This window comes from Petaurus breviceps, unplaced genomic scaffold (genome assembly GCF_028583685.1).
Source record: "Petaurus breviceps papuanus isolate PSGF00001 unplaced genomic scaffold, PetGlider_PUasm1.0 174, whole genome shotgun sequence".
NCBI classification, from domain to species: domain Eukaryota; kingdom Metazoa; phylum Chordata; class Mammalia; order Diprotodontia; family Petauridae; genus Petaurus; species Petaurus breviceps.
The window spans coordinates 432,774-451,823 of NW_027185761.1; the positions used below are offsets into that span (position 1 = coordinate 432,774).

The window sequence follows — 19,050 nt, forward strand, 5'->3', positions numbered from 1 at the left end:
CAATGTGAAGATGAATTCAAAATAGTTTGGAATACTTGGTTCTATTTCTCATTTTATTACTAAGTAGAAATACTCCCTTGTGTAAGTCATGACACCTCTCCAGGTCTTTGTTTCTTCACCTGCAACATGAGGGTTTTCAAATACATGATATCTAAATTCTCTTCCAGATCTTCAGAAAAATGAGAAAAATAAAGCTACATTAATGCTAAGGTTCCAAAGAGTTCTCAAAAGAGCTCCAAAGTATTTATAATCATATTAAAGAGCACTCCAAATAACTATCAATACGAGAAATACAAATCAAAACCATCATAAGGTTTTACCTTATACCCTTCAAATTGTCATGTGATGTATAAAATGAGAGATATAATTTCTGGGTAACTAATAATTTTATTCATTATGACTAGAAAATAGATAATAAAAGGATGGTTTTCTCCAATAAACCAAAGACCCCTTCTGGAGGCCTCTTGAGACTTATATACTCTTGGAAGAGTGGGTATTTCTGACAGGCAGCAATCAACTCTGATTGGTTAACAATTAGTGAAAGAATGATTATTGTAATGAGCAGTGGGCCTATTCTAATGAAGGGCTGAGGGAATGTGGTTTTGATTATTTCACTCTTATTCTCAGACCACTCCTACCCACAGGCAATCTAGACAAAAGATCCATCCATCCCCCACCCATGCCTGAGTAGGTCACAGTGGTCCAGAATTCACTTAAATTGTATTTTTTTTTTTACTTTTTAATCAGAACTAAGCTTTCTTAGTTGTGTGGGAGCTGAATGAGATTGAGCCAGGGCATCATCTGCCCTCTTTTTCAGGCACTGATTTGACTTAGTAGAGAATGAGGAAACAGGAAGATAAAAAATGCTGGATCTTCCCAATATTAACTATTGGTTATTTAATAATCATTTCTCTCAGTCAAAAATGACCAAAATCCCCACAATAACCAATGTTGGAAGGATTGTGGAAGGATACACACACTAATACAAGATGCAGAATGATACAGCCATTTGGGAAAGCAATTTGGAATAATGCAAATAAAACAACTACCAATGTCCATACCCTTTGAACCAGAGAATTCTTACCTGGGCTCTTTCTCTAATGGAGGAAAGAATATGCACGATAATTTGGGGATTATCTCAGAGAGAAGGTATTAACATTGAACAAGATTAGGAAAATCTTGTGGAATTAGGATTTCAGCTGAGTCTTAAAGGGGAGTCTGAGGTGAGGAGGGAGGGGATTCCAGACATGTAGGATAGCCAGTGACAATGTGTGAAATCAGGAGATAGAGTGCTTTGTGAAAGAAACTTCAAGAAAGCCAGTCACTGGGTTGTAGAATACCCAGATGAGATTATGGTATAAGAAGACTAGAAAGGTCAGTCATTCTATAAACATTTTTTAAGTGTCTACTATATGCCAGGTTCTCTGCTAAGTACTCAGATATGAAGAAAGGCATAAGGCAGACTTTTCTCTCAAGGAACTCACAATCTATTGGGGTAAGACAAATAAAAAGAAACTGAATGGGATGTTGGGGGGATAATGAAGTCCAGAAGTACAGCTGGATGGGAAATGCTGGCAAGATCTGAAATTGAGAAAGGGCCAGGTTTGAGATCTGAAATTGAGAAAGGGCCAGGTTTTCAAAGTCTTTAAAAGCCAATCAGAAGATTTTATACATTTGGTCCTAGAAATAACAGAGTCACTGGGGTTGATTGAATATGGAAATGAAATGGTAAGATCTGTACTTGAGAAATATTATTTTGATAGCTGTTTGGAGGATGGAATTGTATGGAGAAGGAAGAGACCAAACAGCAGGCTATTGCAGTAGTCCAGGAGTAAGATGAAGAGGTCCTGCTCTGGGTTGTGGCAGTGTTAGAGAATACAAGGGGACATAAACAAGAAATGTGGCAAATATAGAATCAACATGACTTAGCAAATAATTGGATTTGGTGAATGAGAGAGAGTGAAGAGTCAAGGATGAAGACTAAGAAGAGATGATAATTGAATCTCTGGCCATCAATGAGATCACCAGATGAAACAATACAGAGGAAGAAGAGGAGACCCAGAACAGATACTTGGATGGTTATTCCTAGATGAGCCAGAAAAGTTATCTGAGAATGAATAGTCAGTAAGGCAGAGGGAGAATTCAGATAGAGTAATGTCACAAAATCCTACAGAAACAAGGAGAGAGAAAAGGGTGATCAACAGAGTGAAAGAATACAGAGAGATCCAAAAAGGAAGCTGATTGAGAAAAGATCACTAAATTTTACAATTGAGACATCATTGATAACTTTGGAGAGAGCAGTTCCTGTTGAATGATGAAACTAAAAGCCAGAGTACAAAGAGTTAAGAAGAGAGTGAGGAGAAAAGAAGTGAAAAGCATCAATTGTAGTCTCTCTTTTAAAGGAGTTTAGCCATGAGAGAGAAGAGAGAGGATGATGGTTAGAAGGGATGGAAAAATCAAGAGAATTAATGAATTTATAGTAATTATAGTATTGAACACACATTAAATATGGCCCAGTTTTTAAGTGAACTGGTGGATATGTGCGCATGTTTTATAGTCTTAGCACTAAATATTTTCCTTGGATTACTGAGCTACTATAATTGTCAGTTAGGTTACTGAAAATGACTATGTTTTTAGAACTTTAGGGTAGGTCTTTCATAAAAATTTCAGGGTGAAAGCAGTGTTTAAGATCATTAAGTTAGGATTGTAATGACATTGGGATGTATAGGACCTGTTGACTCACTTAGTGACACCTTAGCCATTGATAGAATTCCCTCTTAAATAAAGTTTTTTTGGTGTAAGGTATGAAAATATAAGACATGCATTACATATGTTATATTATATTTGTTATATATAATATATATTATATATGACATATAATACATATATTATACATGAAAATATAAGACAATGTATAAGGGATTAAAAAGGGTGTGTATATACAATTCTGTAACTCATCTAATTGTGTAGCCCAGAGAAGGGAAATGACTTGCCCAAGGTCACATGACTTCCTAGTCATATAGAGCTAGAAATTAGTAAATTAGTCTCCATATCTTCCTAACTTGTTGTTCAGTGGCTTTTTTAGTGCATTTTCCCAAGTGATTGCTAGTTATATTAGAACTGTGCTTATACTATAAAAGACAGCATAATGAAAAAGACTTTTTGAGATTTTTATTCTTCTTAGTGAGTGGATTATATTGACTATGCCGCCAATCTCATCAATTATGTATATATTCATCAACAAGATGGATAAAAACAATTTGACAAACAAAAGTTTAATTCTTTTGGTTTAAATGATTAATAATAGCTTGTACTTATGTAACACTTCAAGTTTCATGAAGAACTTTTCTGAAAGGATAGTGTGAGGTAGGTGTTGCATGTATCTCCACTTATAGATGTGAAAACTGAGTCACAGAGAGGTCACAGAGCTAATAAGTGGAAGAGGAAGATGGTGGTCCAAAGTAAAGAATACTTTCCACTGCCTCATACTTCTTCTTTAATACAGCCTCAGTGTCAGTCCAAAGCAGTTTGGAAACTGGATTTTGCTCCTAATTCTAATGTTTAAGATTTCAAAGGTGACATTGAAATATTCTTATCTGAAGTTATTTTGTGTGATCTTTGCTTCTCTAGCCTCTTACTCAGCAATTCCTCATCTGGGTGTTTGCTTATTTCTACTGTTTCTTATTTATCTTTGAGGAAATACTAACAAATATAAAGAATTTCTGAAGTTCATGAAGGACTTCTAAGTTCTTTTGACTTGTCAACCTGGATGTCTGTGACTTCAAAGGAATAATTGGCTTTCTCAAAGTACCCAGTGTAGTAATAAACTGAACTTCAGCCAAGAAACTCAAAATTTTCCCCCCTCTGCAAATTTCGAAACTTTCTAAGTCACATCATAATTTTTTTTCTATGTAATTGACAAAACATCTCTTCCTGAGAAACTCACCAAAGTCTCCAGTTCAGCAAGTCCCAGACTAAGCTAATTATTTTTTCCTCCTAAACCTACTTTTCCTTTTCCCTCCATTATTTTTGTTTGAGGCACTGTCATCAACATTCACGTGTTTGTCATCACCCCTGATGCATCCTACTAGAAGTCTTCTCCCTCAGACTCCATGCTTTTTGACACTTTCCTTTTGTTTTTTTTTTTCTTTAATCATGTGATTTTTATTGTAACTGGTTTGGTGTCATACTTTTACTGGACTATAAGCTTCTACAAGGCAAGGACATTCTTATTTAAATTTTATAACCGTTTCTCCCAAAATGCTTTGCATATAGTAAATGCTTGATACATGTTTGTAATCATGGTACTTTAGAGGATTTAAAAAAAATGATATGCTTGAGAAAGCTAAGATGTAAATCTCTTCTGACCAACTGTAACTAAATCTGACTTCATTCTCTGGGTCTTATCTTAAATTCTAATTAGCATTGCTTAAATTTTTAGTAAGAAAAAACAACAACATACAAATGGGAAGATGTTGAATGTGTTCTCCCTAATGGCAGTTATAAAAATGAAATTTTAAAGTATTTTTTCCTATAGGAATTATGAACAATTCTGGAAAACAGTACAATTTTGTTATTTATTGTCTGTAGGGCTTATATGTGAAGAAATAGAAAGAAGACAGAGTATTTTTGCTTCCTCAAATTATAGCAATTTGAAAATTTTACATTGAAAATTTTGCATTTAATACATAGAGAAGCAATGTAGCATAGGGGACAGATATATGGCTTTGGGTTTAAGAAGATCCATGTTCAAGTTCTGACTTAACTTTTTGGATGTATGATCATAAGTGAGGTACTTAACCAGTCACATCTCCAATCTAAAATCTAAATTTTAAAGAAGTAGCTGCTCTGTGCTATTTGAGGGGATCCTTTCATTGGATTAGGGAACATTGATAAAATCATAGATCAAGTCACAAAATATAATAAGTATGATATTAGATAGCACAATATTATTTGGCATATTATAACATGACACAATGGAATAGAATGAAAAATAATGGAATATGGAGTGGCAAACAGAAAAAAATGTTATCCTTATAAATGTTTTTCAGTGATTTCCTTTAGCCAGACGAATGAAAATTAATTCTCTTGGTTGGTGGGCCAACAGATCATGTGAATTTTCTGGCATTTTATTTCTCACTAGGATACAATCTGTAGTGTAACAGAAAAAGTATCAGTTTTTGGAATGAGAATATCCAAAGTTTGAATGCCAGTTTTGTGGTCCTGAGCAAATTTCTTCAATGATACACACATTTTAACTTCACAGGACAGTTTGAAGATAAAATTATATTTTTATATAGATATCTCTACCTGTTTTATGATTCTATCCTTTTTAAATGTCATTAAATATTGTTCACATGCCTACTAAGCACAGCACACTAGGCTAAGTTATGGGGATACAAAGACAAAACCCTGAACAAACCACCAAACAGTTCTCTGCCTAAATAGTCTATCTTGATTACTCATTACTCTTATTAATATGGTACAGGTCTCAACCACTAACTTAGTTGTATGATCTTGAACAAACCAGTCCTTCAGTAAACATTTATTAAGTGCTTAATATGTGCCATTGATCTCTCTGAGCTTCAGCTCCATATATTGAAAATGAAGCGGTTGAATTAGATAATGTCAAAGGTTCTTTCCAATCTCAAACTAAGTTCTTGCAATCCAAGATGTATGAAGTAGGAGCTAACATTTTTGTAACATTTCACAGTTTAAAAAGTGATTTATACCTACATAAATATATGCAGATGTGTTGTAGCATATATCTATGCTTCCATTGGTATTGGGAGTTCTCAGTGCGGAACTTCCTCTTCCAGTGTAGATGAGCACCTTCTATGCAACTTCAAATCTGAGAGAGTTGCCAGGAAGTTGAAAAATTAGGTCACTTGCTCAAAGGTCACACAATCAGTATGTATTAGAGTAAGAAGAAGTTGAATCTGGGTTTTCCTGAATCTGAGGTTAATTTTCTATCCACTATGACACACTGCCTTTCTCAAAATACATTGATGCCCAATATGATGAAAAAAACAAACCAGACAGTCCAATGCATTTATATTTATGTTTATATGTGTATATGCCACTTATAAATGTTATGAATGAAAAATAGTTATTATTTAACAAATTTAGACCTGCAGCATACTTAAAGTGACCAGGGCTAATGGTAGTGTAAAAAACTCCATGAAAGCAGGAGCTGTGTCTAGTTTTCTTTTGCTCCTTCTCCTCCTTCTCCGCCTTGTCCAATTCCTCCTCCCTATTATTACTTTGGTCCTTGTGTCTCTACTACCTATCACGATGACTTGAGAATAATAGGTTCTTAATATTTATTGACTTCAATTAAAAAGGCATTGGAGATTACTTAGTATAATTCTCACTCCTTCAACATGTGGAGTCCTAGAGAGGATGAGAGACATTCCCAGTATTTAACTCAAGTTAATAGCTGAATGGACAGTAGAACCCAGGTTTCCTAACTCACACGCCAATGCTCCTTCAACATCTTGTCTTTTCTTTTAGGTAGCTCTTTTTGCATCTCTGCCGAGGTTCTAAGTGTCTTTAATTTCAGAGTGTAACTTACAAAGGATCTTTGAGATCTTGTGGGACCAGAAATAATTAAAATTTTAGCATATCAACTTCATTATCATTACCTCATGGGTATGAATAATGATGAAGGATTTTTTTTTTGATTATACCAACTGGAGCTACATGCACTAGAAAAATGGGCCATAGCGTCTTTGGAAAGCAATATATCTTCATTATGATATTGGGGCAAAATCACATTGATTTTTAGATTTGGATGGGTTTTTTTATTCATGTATTTTGCTTTTATATATTGATTTGGTATCTCAAGAGATTGGGTTAGACTGAAAGAACTAAGAAACATTAATTTGAATGTACAGTGGAGGCAGAATTTCTATTTTTTTTTTCCTATTTATGTTATCCTACTTAAAGGCCTGGTCAGGTGTCACCTTGAAAAAGATTTTACTCTTTCTTGGAAGGTTAGCCTTCAGTGGACCCTGCTGTTCCAGAAAAGTGCAAGTTCTTGTGTGTTCTACCAAGGTGGGAAATCCTTCAGTGTAGGCCCAGCAGTAGACTATATATCTATTGTTGATGACCGGGATAGACAAATTTTAGAGGCTTATCATTACTACATTGGGTACAGGGGGCATTTTTCCCCTTCAGTAACATTATCTACTCAGTAATAGAGTTGCAATTTGTCAGGGTGCAGGTATACTCACATTTTTGAAATTGTATATATTTGAGGTATTATTAATTTGATTTGCTTCTTGTTTAAGTATTAATTGGGGAGCTGCCATTGTATATCCTAATAGAGTTTAAGTACTTTTAATAGGAACATGTGAGACTTTACAAGATTGAAGCATAATGGCCATTCTACAATGTTAGAACCATTTCTAGATTACAGCCTGGGGCCTCGGTATGTGGAAACAAGTGCTTGGTTGAAGTCACAGGAGCCTAATCATCTGCACCAATACCTGTTCTTTACCTGCTGTTGCCATTTGCACTGGCTTCATTGTTCTGAGTTCTATTGTCTTCTCAATAGGGGATTTAAGCTTCCACTTCATTCTGCCCCCACCTTACATACCTGAGGACCAATTTCACTTTTGGTCCTAGTCTCTAGGCTAAGGTTCCCTCTTCCCAAAGGCAGAAGTAAAGGAGAACATATCAGGTATAGAGCACATAGTTATTCTCACACAGGAAAGGGAAAGGCAAAAATAAAGAATCAAAATGATTAGAACAGAATCCAGGAACGTGATTACTAGTACAATTCAAGCCTCATTGGGAAAACAAATAGTTTCCTTGGTAGGTAGTTAATTAGCTATTTTACATTTTACCATAGCTGAGCCCCATTACACCAAACTTCAAGCAGAACCTTCTTTCCGGTGGCCCCTTTTTCTTTCTGATGATAATTCTTTCCTTTTCACCAGTCCACTCCTATAGCTGTTGCATTTGTCATAGCTCCAGTAACCACTATTGCTTCTTTGGAATACCCCCTGGCCTTCCAGGACCTTTCAATATACATAAGGCTGATGCTAAAGGGAAAGGAAAACAAAAAGAGAGGCGAGACATTCAGAGGCCCCCAGTATAACCCTGGCCAGCTGAGTTCAAGTTTCATATAGTGGGGAGGAGGGACACAGACATTGCCTTGCCCTCCTTGCCCCAACCCATGATTATACCAAGGTAAAGAAAGCCCTTTCTTTCTCCATCCTCAACTGAAGTCACATCTTCCCTTCTTGATAGTTCCCTCTTAAAAGACCCTCAGCTAGAAGTTACCTCTTTTTTCTTCTTCCCTGGTATAGCACCCTGTGTCATCAGCTTTTCTGGGTTAGAAATTATCAGGGAGGGGGATGATTATCTAGGTGGCTTAAGGGATAGAGGGCAAGACATAGAGCTATGAAAACATGAGTTCAAATTATGCCTTAGAAATTAGCTGTATGATCCTGGGCAAATCACTTAGCTACTCTCATCTTCAAATGCTTCATCTATAATATGTGAATCAAAATAGCACGTAACTCACAGGGTTGTTATCAGAATCATCATCATTCTCATCATCATTCTCATCGTTCTCAGTCATTTAGAAGTTCAAGTTTCTTTGCAATCTCTGGGGAATAGGCGGTGAATATCTACATATACTCCAAGGGCTGTTGCAGAAATCCATGAAGATGACTGGAATACTCCTAAGGAGTGGGGGGCATTACAATAAGAATCTGCTCTCTTCTTGGATGTGGCTTTTCAAATGGAAATTTGTTTATTGAGAAATGTATGCCCTACTGAGAAGTTATTTTTCCCCCTACCTTTAACTTTCTGTTTTCATGATCTCTGAGTGGATCTATTTTTTTTCCATTTTGTCAGATTTCCTTTCTGTTCTTTCTGTGTTTTACACCATATATGTTCATTTAGTAACCTTTCTATATGAGGATGAATGAATATGACAGTGGAATACACATGTAATTTGTGTGAGGCCCCCTTCATTCTTTTCTTCCTTTCTCCCTCATTAAGTCTCCAATAGCCTGTCAAAGTGTCTAAATTTCTACCCTAAGGGTAATATTCTATTTTTTTGTGTGTGCTAAATTATTTTTGTCTCCAAACTTAATTTGCAAATATCCTTGGAAGGATAACACTTTAAACAATTTATCATCCATTTAACACCTCAGGGAAGATTAATTTATCAGCTCCTGGTGAACTTGAAAAGGGATACTGTTGTTATCAAGGCAAACTTAGTCTATATCAAAATGTTGCCAATGTCCAATACTTTTGTGGCCCATTGGGTTTCAGAGCACAATTTCTGTCATGAGAAACTGAAGCAAATTTAGATGTCATTTGATTATGGCTATTTATCTCTCATTTTAATACTCTAGAGGACTAATAATTTCCTAATGACAGTCTTAGTTGTACATTGATATTAAGAGATAATAGAAAGGCTTCATTCACATTGGCAGACCTTTTATGGAGGAATTATGAGAAAACAGAGATAAGAATCACACATTGGAGTGGCAAGGGCTAGAGATGTTGGAATCTGTATTGGTTTGCCTCTTCTGTTGCAAATAATCTCATACAAAACACAATAATATACATATAATAGTAATAAGACTCATATTTTGATATTTCTTCTATAGGAATAATACTGTATAGCCACCCATATGGAGGAACATTACTGAATGAAGACAAAATGTAAGTTGAGATGCCATGGTAGAGTGAATTCATAAATAGATGGAGTTAGGAGTATTTTGTTGACTTCCTTTAAGTCTTTTCTTTGAAAATAAACAGCATTTCTCTGGCTTTTTCTTATTTCCAAATACCTTATTTTTGACATTAAGAAATATATGCTCTTTAAAAATAAATACAAATCGGGGCGGCCAGGTAGCACAGTGAGTAAGATCACCAGCTCTAGTGTCAGGACGACCTGGGGACCGAATCCAGGCTCCGACACTTAGCACCCACCCAGAAGCACCTGGCTGTGTAACCTTGAGCAAGTTACTTAACCCCAATTGCTTAGGGGCAGCCAGGTGGCTCAGCGAGTAAGATCACTGGCTCCAGTGTCGGCATGATCTGGGAATCAAATCCAGGGCTCGTATACTTAGCACCACACCCAGAAATAACTGGCTGTGTGACCTTGAGCAAATTACTTAACCCTGATTGCTTAAAAAAAAAATACAAATCATATACCTTGCCCCTGACTTATACTGTGGAAATTACTTTGGATGAGATATATAGATTTCATTTTTTCTATGTGATAAAAACAAAAACATACAAACAAAAGACAATTTTTTTTTAGAAATGAGAAGGTCCTTATAGTTACTATTTTGTTCTTCAATATATTTCAATGTTGACTTTCAAATTTGTAGCTTTACTGATAAGAAAAATGACTCAGGAAGATAATGGATAATGAATTAATGAATGACTAATGAGAAAGCATTAATTAAGCTTTTACTATGTGTCAGACACAAATACAAAAGAGAAAGGGTTCCTGCCCTCAAGGAATTATATTATACCATGAAGAGACAACATATAAACAAGAGTAGTGTCTAGGGACTTGCTTTAGCTCATGAATTCAAAGAGATGATGAATAGAATCATAAAGCATTTCATTGACATGCCCTTTCAAGAAGGATTGGTACCAAACTGTTCCTGGAGCAAGAGAGTGGAATTTTGGTGGGGTTTGAGGGGACTGGCAGCTAGATGAAGTGAACTCCCACCATTCAAGACAGCATGGTCCCAGAGAGAAGCTGGAGGTCAGTTGGAAGAGTACAATGGTGTCTCTCACATGGTGGGTGACGTGGCAGTGAAGCATTGTCAGGTAGCTAGGACTGGCTAGATATAGTAAATGTTCACTAATCAGGACAGAGTATAAGGTTGTACATGTTTATTTGTTCATTCTTTCATTTATCAAACATTTATTAAATTTCTACTATGTGAGGACCCAGTATTGGGGACAGAGAGAGAGACAAAATCTAAGCCAGACATGGCCCTACCTCATGGAGCTTATCATATTCCAGTAGAGGGATAAGGTACTAATGCAACAACATAGTCATGCATGCAGAAGAGATGACATAGTGATGCTTTTCTTTTGTTTGATTAGAGCAAACTGACTGCAAAATCACACCAAAATGAAATTCCTAACAAAGAATGTCAAACTCTTATGACCCCTCCAGTCTTTGGGCTGGCTGGCTCTCCCCAATATTCCTTCACACTGGAAGACCTGATATCCCAAAGGAAGACTGCTGCTACAATGCTGTGAACAAAACCTCTTTTTGTCCTAGCAATAATGGTGTTGTAGAGGAAAACACCCTGACTGCTTATGATTTTAGCTCTTAGTGAAAACAGCTAATGTGATTTTCAGTTACACAAACCTATGTGTTACAACAGTGATAATTAGATCTTAAACATAACCATGTACTTAATAAGTTGAAAACAAGAATGATTTTACTATTGGGGTATTCATCTGAAGCAAATAGAGGAATGGCAAATATATTGCAATCTACATATGAACCTGAGATACATTCTCCCATCAACACATTAAGTATTTGTGGGAAAGAATGGGTATACATTTAATGAAATCTGACAGGAAAGCACATAATTGAGGAAAAGTCAGGGTAATTTACAGGCCTGGAATGATCAGTCTCTCTGTCCCCTTTCTTTATGAAGAAAAGTCCATAAAAATTCTTTGATAAGCTAAGATTCTTTGTTCAAAAGAGACTACCATTGCTAAGCATAGTTTATCCATGTTGTGCCTGACTAACCCTCTATGGGATGAGACATCTCAGACAAACTAGTTAATCTGCTTGGTGAATACTCTGATTCCAAGCTGTTCTTCTGCTCAGCTGGACTTCCTCAACAGCAACTATAGTTATCCATCACTTCCAGTTTTCAGGATGCTCTCACCTTTAGGAGTATTATTTTATTTTGAAAATAGGATGACCTTTATCCTAAAGTTGGCAAAAGTCTCTCCAACTCTTCCTTTTCTCTACCTCTAAGCAATGATACATGAAAATATAAAGAAAACCAGTTGCTGACTTGTCTGCCTTTTTCAGGAAGCTGGCATATGCCTCAGATGAGTGAAGTGTCACAAGAAATATGTGCATTGTCTTTAAAAATTGAGCTGTATGTAAGGAGTTATATGTTTCAGTAACAACATAAAATCTTCATTTGCTCTGATAATTCTCCTCCTTACACTTTTATGCCCCCTTCTAGTAACTAATTTTAGATCCATAGTTATTGATGCTAGTATCAATAATATGACTGCCCTAGAATCTTGCTATAGTAAGGTCAGTGGAGTATATGTTCTAGGAACTGTTAAATCTTAATGAACTTCTTCCTTGTATTACCAGTGAATGAATACAATGTTCTGAGCCCAAACATACAGAACTCCATTGTGTACCAGGTAGTGTTATATACTAATGCTTGAATACAGGTAAAAATCCCAGAAACTCAGAGTTGGAAGGCACTTCACAAGCCATCTGGAATAATATGTACAAGATTAATCACAAGGATCATTACTATTCCATTTGTCACTAGTTTTAATTTTAATTTAAAAAGAAATAGTGAGTCCTTTCTTAAGCCTACTCTCCTTGTCCTTTCATGGTGTTCTTTAACTTTAAAAGGACTGAAGAGGGGCGGCCAGGTAGCACAGCGAATAAGAGCACTGGCTCCAGTGTGGGGATGACCTGGGGATCGAATCGGGGTTCAGACACTTGGCGCCACACCCAGAAATAACTGGCCGTGTAACCTTAAGCAAGTTACTTAACCCCGATTGCTTAAAAAAAAAAAAGCACTGAAGAATGTATGAGTGAAAAGATATGGCATTCAGAAGTCTGTACTTCATCAAATGCGGCCCTGATTGTTTTACTTTGGTTGTAGACTGGAGAGTGTCCGCCAGTGTGGAGTAGCGCTCTGCATCATGTTGGGTTTCTCAATCCTCACTGCATCGATTGGCAGTTCCGTAGTAAAAGACCGAGTGTGTGGAGCGAAGAGGTTGCAGCACATCAGTGGACTCGGCTATAGGACCTATTGGTTTACTAATTTCATTTATGATATGGTATGTTACTGAAATAGGATTTGGGGATATGGGCTAGCTGGCTAAGTGGGTTGGGAGATCTGATAATCCCAGAACAATTTAGAAAATAAGGTGCAATTTCACGGACAGTATTTATGGTTTTATTTCAGTATCTGACAGATAAATAGGTAGGTTTCCAAAGGACTTATAGGATTTAGAACTGGAATGGACGATAGAGATCATTTAATCCAATCCCTTCCTTTGATAGAGGGGGAAACTGATGACTAGCACTTTTTATCACCAGGAATTTGGAGGTGGGGGCTTCTCACAGCTCATATTTTCAGCTAAAATTAACCCCACCTTAGAAGGATCTTAAGGCTGACCATACATGCTTCCACAGGCACCCTCAGCCTTCTCTAATTTTCCTGATGGCTCGCTAATGCTCTGGACTGGGAGTTAAGAGACCTGAATTTGTATCTATCACTTAGAAACTATGTCACCTTGGTTGTTATTTCACCTTTCTAAGCCTTAGTTTCTTTGTCTATAAACTGGGGTTAGCAGAACTTGTATTTCACAGTTGTTTGTTTTTAGGGAAATTAGTAATATTTAAAGCATTATAGAAATGTGAATTATTATTATTGTTATAATTGAAGGAAACTTGTTCCCTAAAAAATAAATTACCATCTGGATCTGGAAGGATACATTTCCCCCACTTTCCAGTTGAATTCTAAAATAAAGAAAACTGTAAAGACTGTACTTCCTCACCTATACAAGCTTAGCAGAACTGATTTAAAAAAATTTCAGTGTGAATAGCTATGCCTTAAAAACCAGCAAATGCTGCCCTTTAGGATTTGATTTATTGTTTTGTTGTTTGTCTAGAATTTTAAAAAATGATAGAGAAAATGTTAATAATGCACATTAAACTTAAAAGCATGTCATAGATGCATTTTTTTTTCTCAGAGAGTCAGTTGTTAAACATTTACTAGAATGCCCTCGCTTGTAGTCCAACCAGAAGAACCTTTGCTAGCATCTGGGCTGTTTTGAGAAATGAATGAGGCTTGCTTCTTAAGTATGTCTGGGCTTACTTTCAAATTGCCTCATTGCTTCCTGGCCTTCCATTCTCCTCTCAGAAGAAAGATTTCTATGCTATGCCCAGCAATTTCGAAGACTTGCAGCACAGTCATTCCTTATGGGGAAAATAGTGATCGATAATTATAGCCTGATAAGCAACATTGTCATTTTAAAACAGATGGTAATAAATAAAGTTTTGCTTTTCCCACAGGAGGAAAGAACACTTTGGAGTAGAAAGTGCCAAATCTTGTGTTCAAAACCCAGCTCTGCTCCTTATTACTTCTATGATCTTGAGCAACTCACTATCCCTAGACTCCATTTTCTATTCTAAAATGAAGGAAGGGATTGTACTGGATCATGTCTAAGTGTTCTTTTAGCTCTAAAGTCTATTTTAGAACTAGATAAATCATGCTCTGATACACTGGAGCTTGCAAAGTAACCATGGAATTAATACTTAAAGTGAGGTCAGAGAAAAAATTCTATTTGCTTTTAAAGCTTGTATAAAATTATTAGAGCTGTGTTTTCTTCTTAATGTGTAACTTCTCCAATTTGACCTTTGGTCTCTTTGCAACTAAGTAAATATGTACAGAATTTTAACTCTCATTTATTTGTTCAGTCAGCACAGAAAAACTTCTGGATGAATTCTTTCAACATTTGAAAGGATAATCAAAAGGGAATTGATGGATGGATATGCTGGTTTTTTTTTTATTTCTAAAGGATTGAGCATATATAAAAAAAATCCTGAGTGCTATAAAGAGCCTTCCTTATTAATATGCATTCTCTATTCTCAATATTGTCACTGTCCTGTGAATGAGAAAAGGCTGTTTGGTCATCTCACAAATAGTACTGACCCATATGTAGAGTAAAGCTTGATGACATAACCTTAGTCATGTGTGATATTGACCAATATTAAAAAATATTTATCAAACTGTTTCAAAATTTTTAAATAATGTACATTCCTTAAGAAATGTGCAATTATTTAAATTAATTGATAATTTAAATAAGTTCTTTGGTTCAGAATGCATTCCTCTTAAATATTATATTTAAGACCTCCTAAATGGTTTTGCTCATGTGAGATACAAAATTGTAGATATTCAGCTGGGAGGATAACCTCAATGCATAAAATGTTTTTCAAGGAAAATATTGTGAATGCAAGATGATAGGACCCTTCCAAGATAAGTAGATAATGATGAAGAACTCATCTGATCTGCTGTTTCCTTTTTTTTCCTTTAAGGTATTTTACCTGGTTTCAGTCAGCCTGAGTATTGGAGTTATTGTTGCTTTTAAGCTAACAGCCTTCACTTTCCGAGAGAACTTGGCAGCCACTGCCCTCCTGCTGGCCCTTTTCGGGTATGTGATTGGAAATGCCACTGTGGAATTATGGTGTGTTCCTTGCAAACGAAAAACCCTAGGATTTCTTTGAACCTGCTGTTGGATGCGTGGTTTTCTCTCTCTTCCAGCAATTATGCTTCTGCAAGAGATATTGAGAAAACAAGCTCCAGCATGATGATGAATGCTCTGTGGGAGGAGGGAGAGAATTGATACACTCATAATGAGAACTGCACTGTCCTGATCTCAGAAAGGCCCTCCAGCTGTTTGATAATGTTATACTGTATGAAATAGATTCTGTCTTATCGTCACTTTGAGACTAATCTAGGTGTTCAAACTAGGAAAATTGTTAGTCCTGAAAATGCAGTGGAGGTGTTTCCATCATGAACTTCTATGCCTTGCAAATATCCTCCTTTTCTTCCTGTAATATTAGTGATCAGTAGGGGTTTGTCCGAATGCTCACTTTTTTTACTTAAAAAATAGCACAAACAGGATATATTCACCTTATGATGCTCCAATTACTTTCCAGAAACTAATGAAAGATTAATTGTTCTCAGTGGGTTGAACATTTCATATTTCCAATATCTTCTTTACCAAATAAAATACTTTAATGTATAATAACAAAACCACATATATACATACATGTATATATAAATAATGCACACCTGTACACATATGTATGTGTATAAATATATTAAAATTATATTATAGAAAGTCAGAATGTAGTCTTCAATTTATACACACACACACACATTCTTCCCAGGGTAGAACATCTTAAATAAATAAATAAATGATTGCCTAACTTTTTTTTTTTTTCATTTTAGCAAACCAAAAGCTATATAAAATCTTAAGTATCAGAAAAGACTTTACAGGCTCTCTAGTCTAATGTCACTCCTAATGAAGTTCAGTGTTGTAGAAGGAATACTATCTCTAGAGGGAGAGGAGGTATTCAAATCTTTGCATACTGGTTCTCCTTCTTACTATCTATATAACATTATATAATCATTTAACCTTTCTAAGCCCTGATTTCCACATCTGTATGATGACAGAGTTGGACTAAAGAGTCCTGTAAACTAATACAGGTTATATTATTAGAAAGGACAGGTGGTATTCAGATCAAGAAAACTCTGTTTTTTAAACTATTTTAAAAACAATAATAGAATTTATATAACCCTTCCTATGTACCCAGCACTGTGCTAAGTACTTTACAATTATTATCTCACTTGATCCTCCCTGTAACCTTGGGAGATAGGTGCTATTATTATCTCCATTTTACAACTGAGAAAACTGAAGCAAATAGAGTAAGTGACTTGCCCAGAGTTATATAGGTAGGAAGAGTCTGGGGGCAGATTTGAACTCAGAACTTCCCTACTCTAGGGTAGGGTTCCATCTGTTGTGGCATCTAGCTGCAACTTCATATCATTAGCTGTCTTAGGGAGAAAGCTAGCAAAAGTGCTATTATATTTGCTTATACATAAGGAATTTGAGAATTACACATGTTGATTACATGTGTCATCGGTACTGGGATTATCATTCATATCTCTTGTCTGTATTCAGTGTCATTTATATTACATATTGGGGTCTCTCAATGTCAGATTCCATTTGCCTCATTTCTGGACTGATACTATGTTTAAGGTGGGTGGGGCAGAGAATGAGACAAGTCACGTGATCATAAATAATTGATAAGAACTCTGAATATCATATTATATAATAAACTATTGAAAGATTTTTGGGGAAATACAGATAAAACTTGAAAGGCTAAAATGTGGAAAGGGAGCAAAAAATGTATTCCTTATTACCAAATGTAAAATTAAGCCAATTATTGGAGGCTATAGTGAATCATATTTTGACTTATTAAAAAGAACAACTTTCTTACAATTCAAGCTATTTAATAATGGAAAAGATATGCTGAACAAAGTGATGATATCTTTGTCACTGGAAGAGTTCAAGTAAGGGATGGTTTACTATAAGGGATGTTATAGAAGGAATTCCTGCATTCAAAGGGAGGTAGGGATAGATGTTTTATGATGCCTTTTCTAATTCTAAGATTCTGTTCATCAATTTATTTGTTAGAAGGAAAAAAATCATAGCTAATATCTACAAATCCAAAGAGAATATATATAGAGTTAGAAGGGACATCAGAGGCCAATTTAATCAACCCATTCATTTTATAGATGAGGAAATAGACACCAGAAAGATTAAAATAAATTGTACGTCACACAGATAGTGAAAATGAGGTGACAGTTGAATCCAGGTCCTTTGACTCTACAGTTGGTGATCTTTCCATTGATTACTTACATAAAGTATTGCCCCATCTCCCCTTTTGTATATAAATAATTTGAACAAAAAGAACATCTATGTATGGAAAACTGATAAAATCAACTTGTAAAGAAACAGAGTATTAAGGAGATACAGACTATTCTAAAGTCTGAAGAACTGCCCCTCAGATGAACATACTAGAAGACCTTTTTGAAATCAGAGTAATACCTTTCATAATGGTGGCTGCAGGGTATTGTGGACCATCAGCTCATTTGCATTATCTATTTTTAGAGTTTTAAAATTTATAACTGTTAAGTCACAAATGAAATTACTTTTGAGGACTGTGGGAAGATGTTACAAGGACTGATGAGTTATAACTGAAAGTCTCTGTCTTGAGTTTTTCCTCATAAGGCAAAGATAAGTAACTGACTCCCAGAAGGATCTGTTTTGAGACATTGGAACATATAGGGCAGAGAAGACAGAAGAAGAGAGAAAAGATAGAGGAAAAGATAGATGTAGGGAAAGAAGCTGAGCACATGAGGGAGTAAGAAGAAGGTGGAGGCAGAAGAAAAAGGTTAATAGACAAACTGCTAGCTTCAGCACTAATTGTTCAGTTGCCTTATTGAAAGCATGTTGACTGGAAGAGAGGCAGGCATTGCTTTGATGATTGACTGCAGAAAGGGTGCTTCAGCCGAGGGAACATTTCAGCTCCTGTGCTGACTGGAGGAGAGCTCAAGCCTGCTGATATATTTAGAGCCATTTAGCTTATAGTTAGTGCCATCTAACCTTAGAGAGGGGAAACTTTAAAGAGTTCCTATCTGACCTCTACTTGCCCTCTTTGGTTTCAGAAAGACAAAGAGAGAGGACAGATTTTGCTTTTTTTTTTTTAAACCATGAACTATGCTTTGTGGAGAAGAGGTTTTACTTTTCTTGAAGCTGATTGGAGAAAGCTGAATACTTTTGAGTGAAGAGCTGGCTGGGCATGTCTACCCAGAGAGCCAACATGAGGAGTTTTGCAGTTCTTTGGAAAAAGAGAATTGCTTGTCACTGGACAAGTGCAAAAATTTTTTTTAAAGCAATTGCGGTTAAGTAACTTGCTCAAGGTTACAAGGCCAGGTGTTTCTGGGTGGGTGCTAAGTATCTGAGCCCAGATTTGATCCCCAGGTCATCCCGACACTGGAGCTCTTACTCACTATGCTACCTGGCCGCCCCTAGGACAAGTGCAATGTTAATAATATTTCCCTTCTGCTAAAAGAATGTTACTTTCTCAGTGCTCTGTTAAGGATGGTTGTGAGCTAGAAGAACTTCATCAACTCAAGGGCAAGTTGGAGCAGAAAGAGAGAGAGAGAGAGAGAGAGAGAGAGAGAGAGAGAGAGAGAGAGA

General features: G+C 36.0%; 1 protein-coding gene across 1 annotated transcript in view; it reads left to right on the top strand.

Moving 5' to 3' along the window:
• The window catches only part of ABCA13 (ATP binding cassette subfamily A member 13), a 513,785-nt gene that overhangs the window by 334,579 nt on the left and 160,156 nt on the right, over nucleotides 1-19,050 (top strand). Inside the window, exons 50-52 of the mRNA XM_069084494.1 lie at nucleotides 9,633-9,687; nucleotides 12,873-13,050; nucleotides 15,314-15,429. Coding sequence (XP_068940595.1) covers nucleotides 9,633-9,687; nucleotides 12,873-13,050; nucleotides 15,314-15,429 — 349 coding nt within the window. The remainder of the gene's footprint in view (nucleotides 1-9,632; nucleotides 9,688-12,872; nucleotides 13,051-15,313; nucleotides 15,430-19,050) is intronic.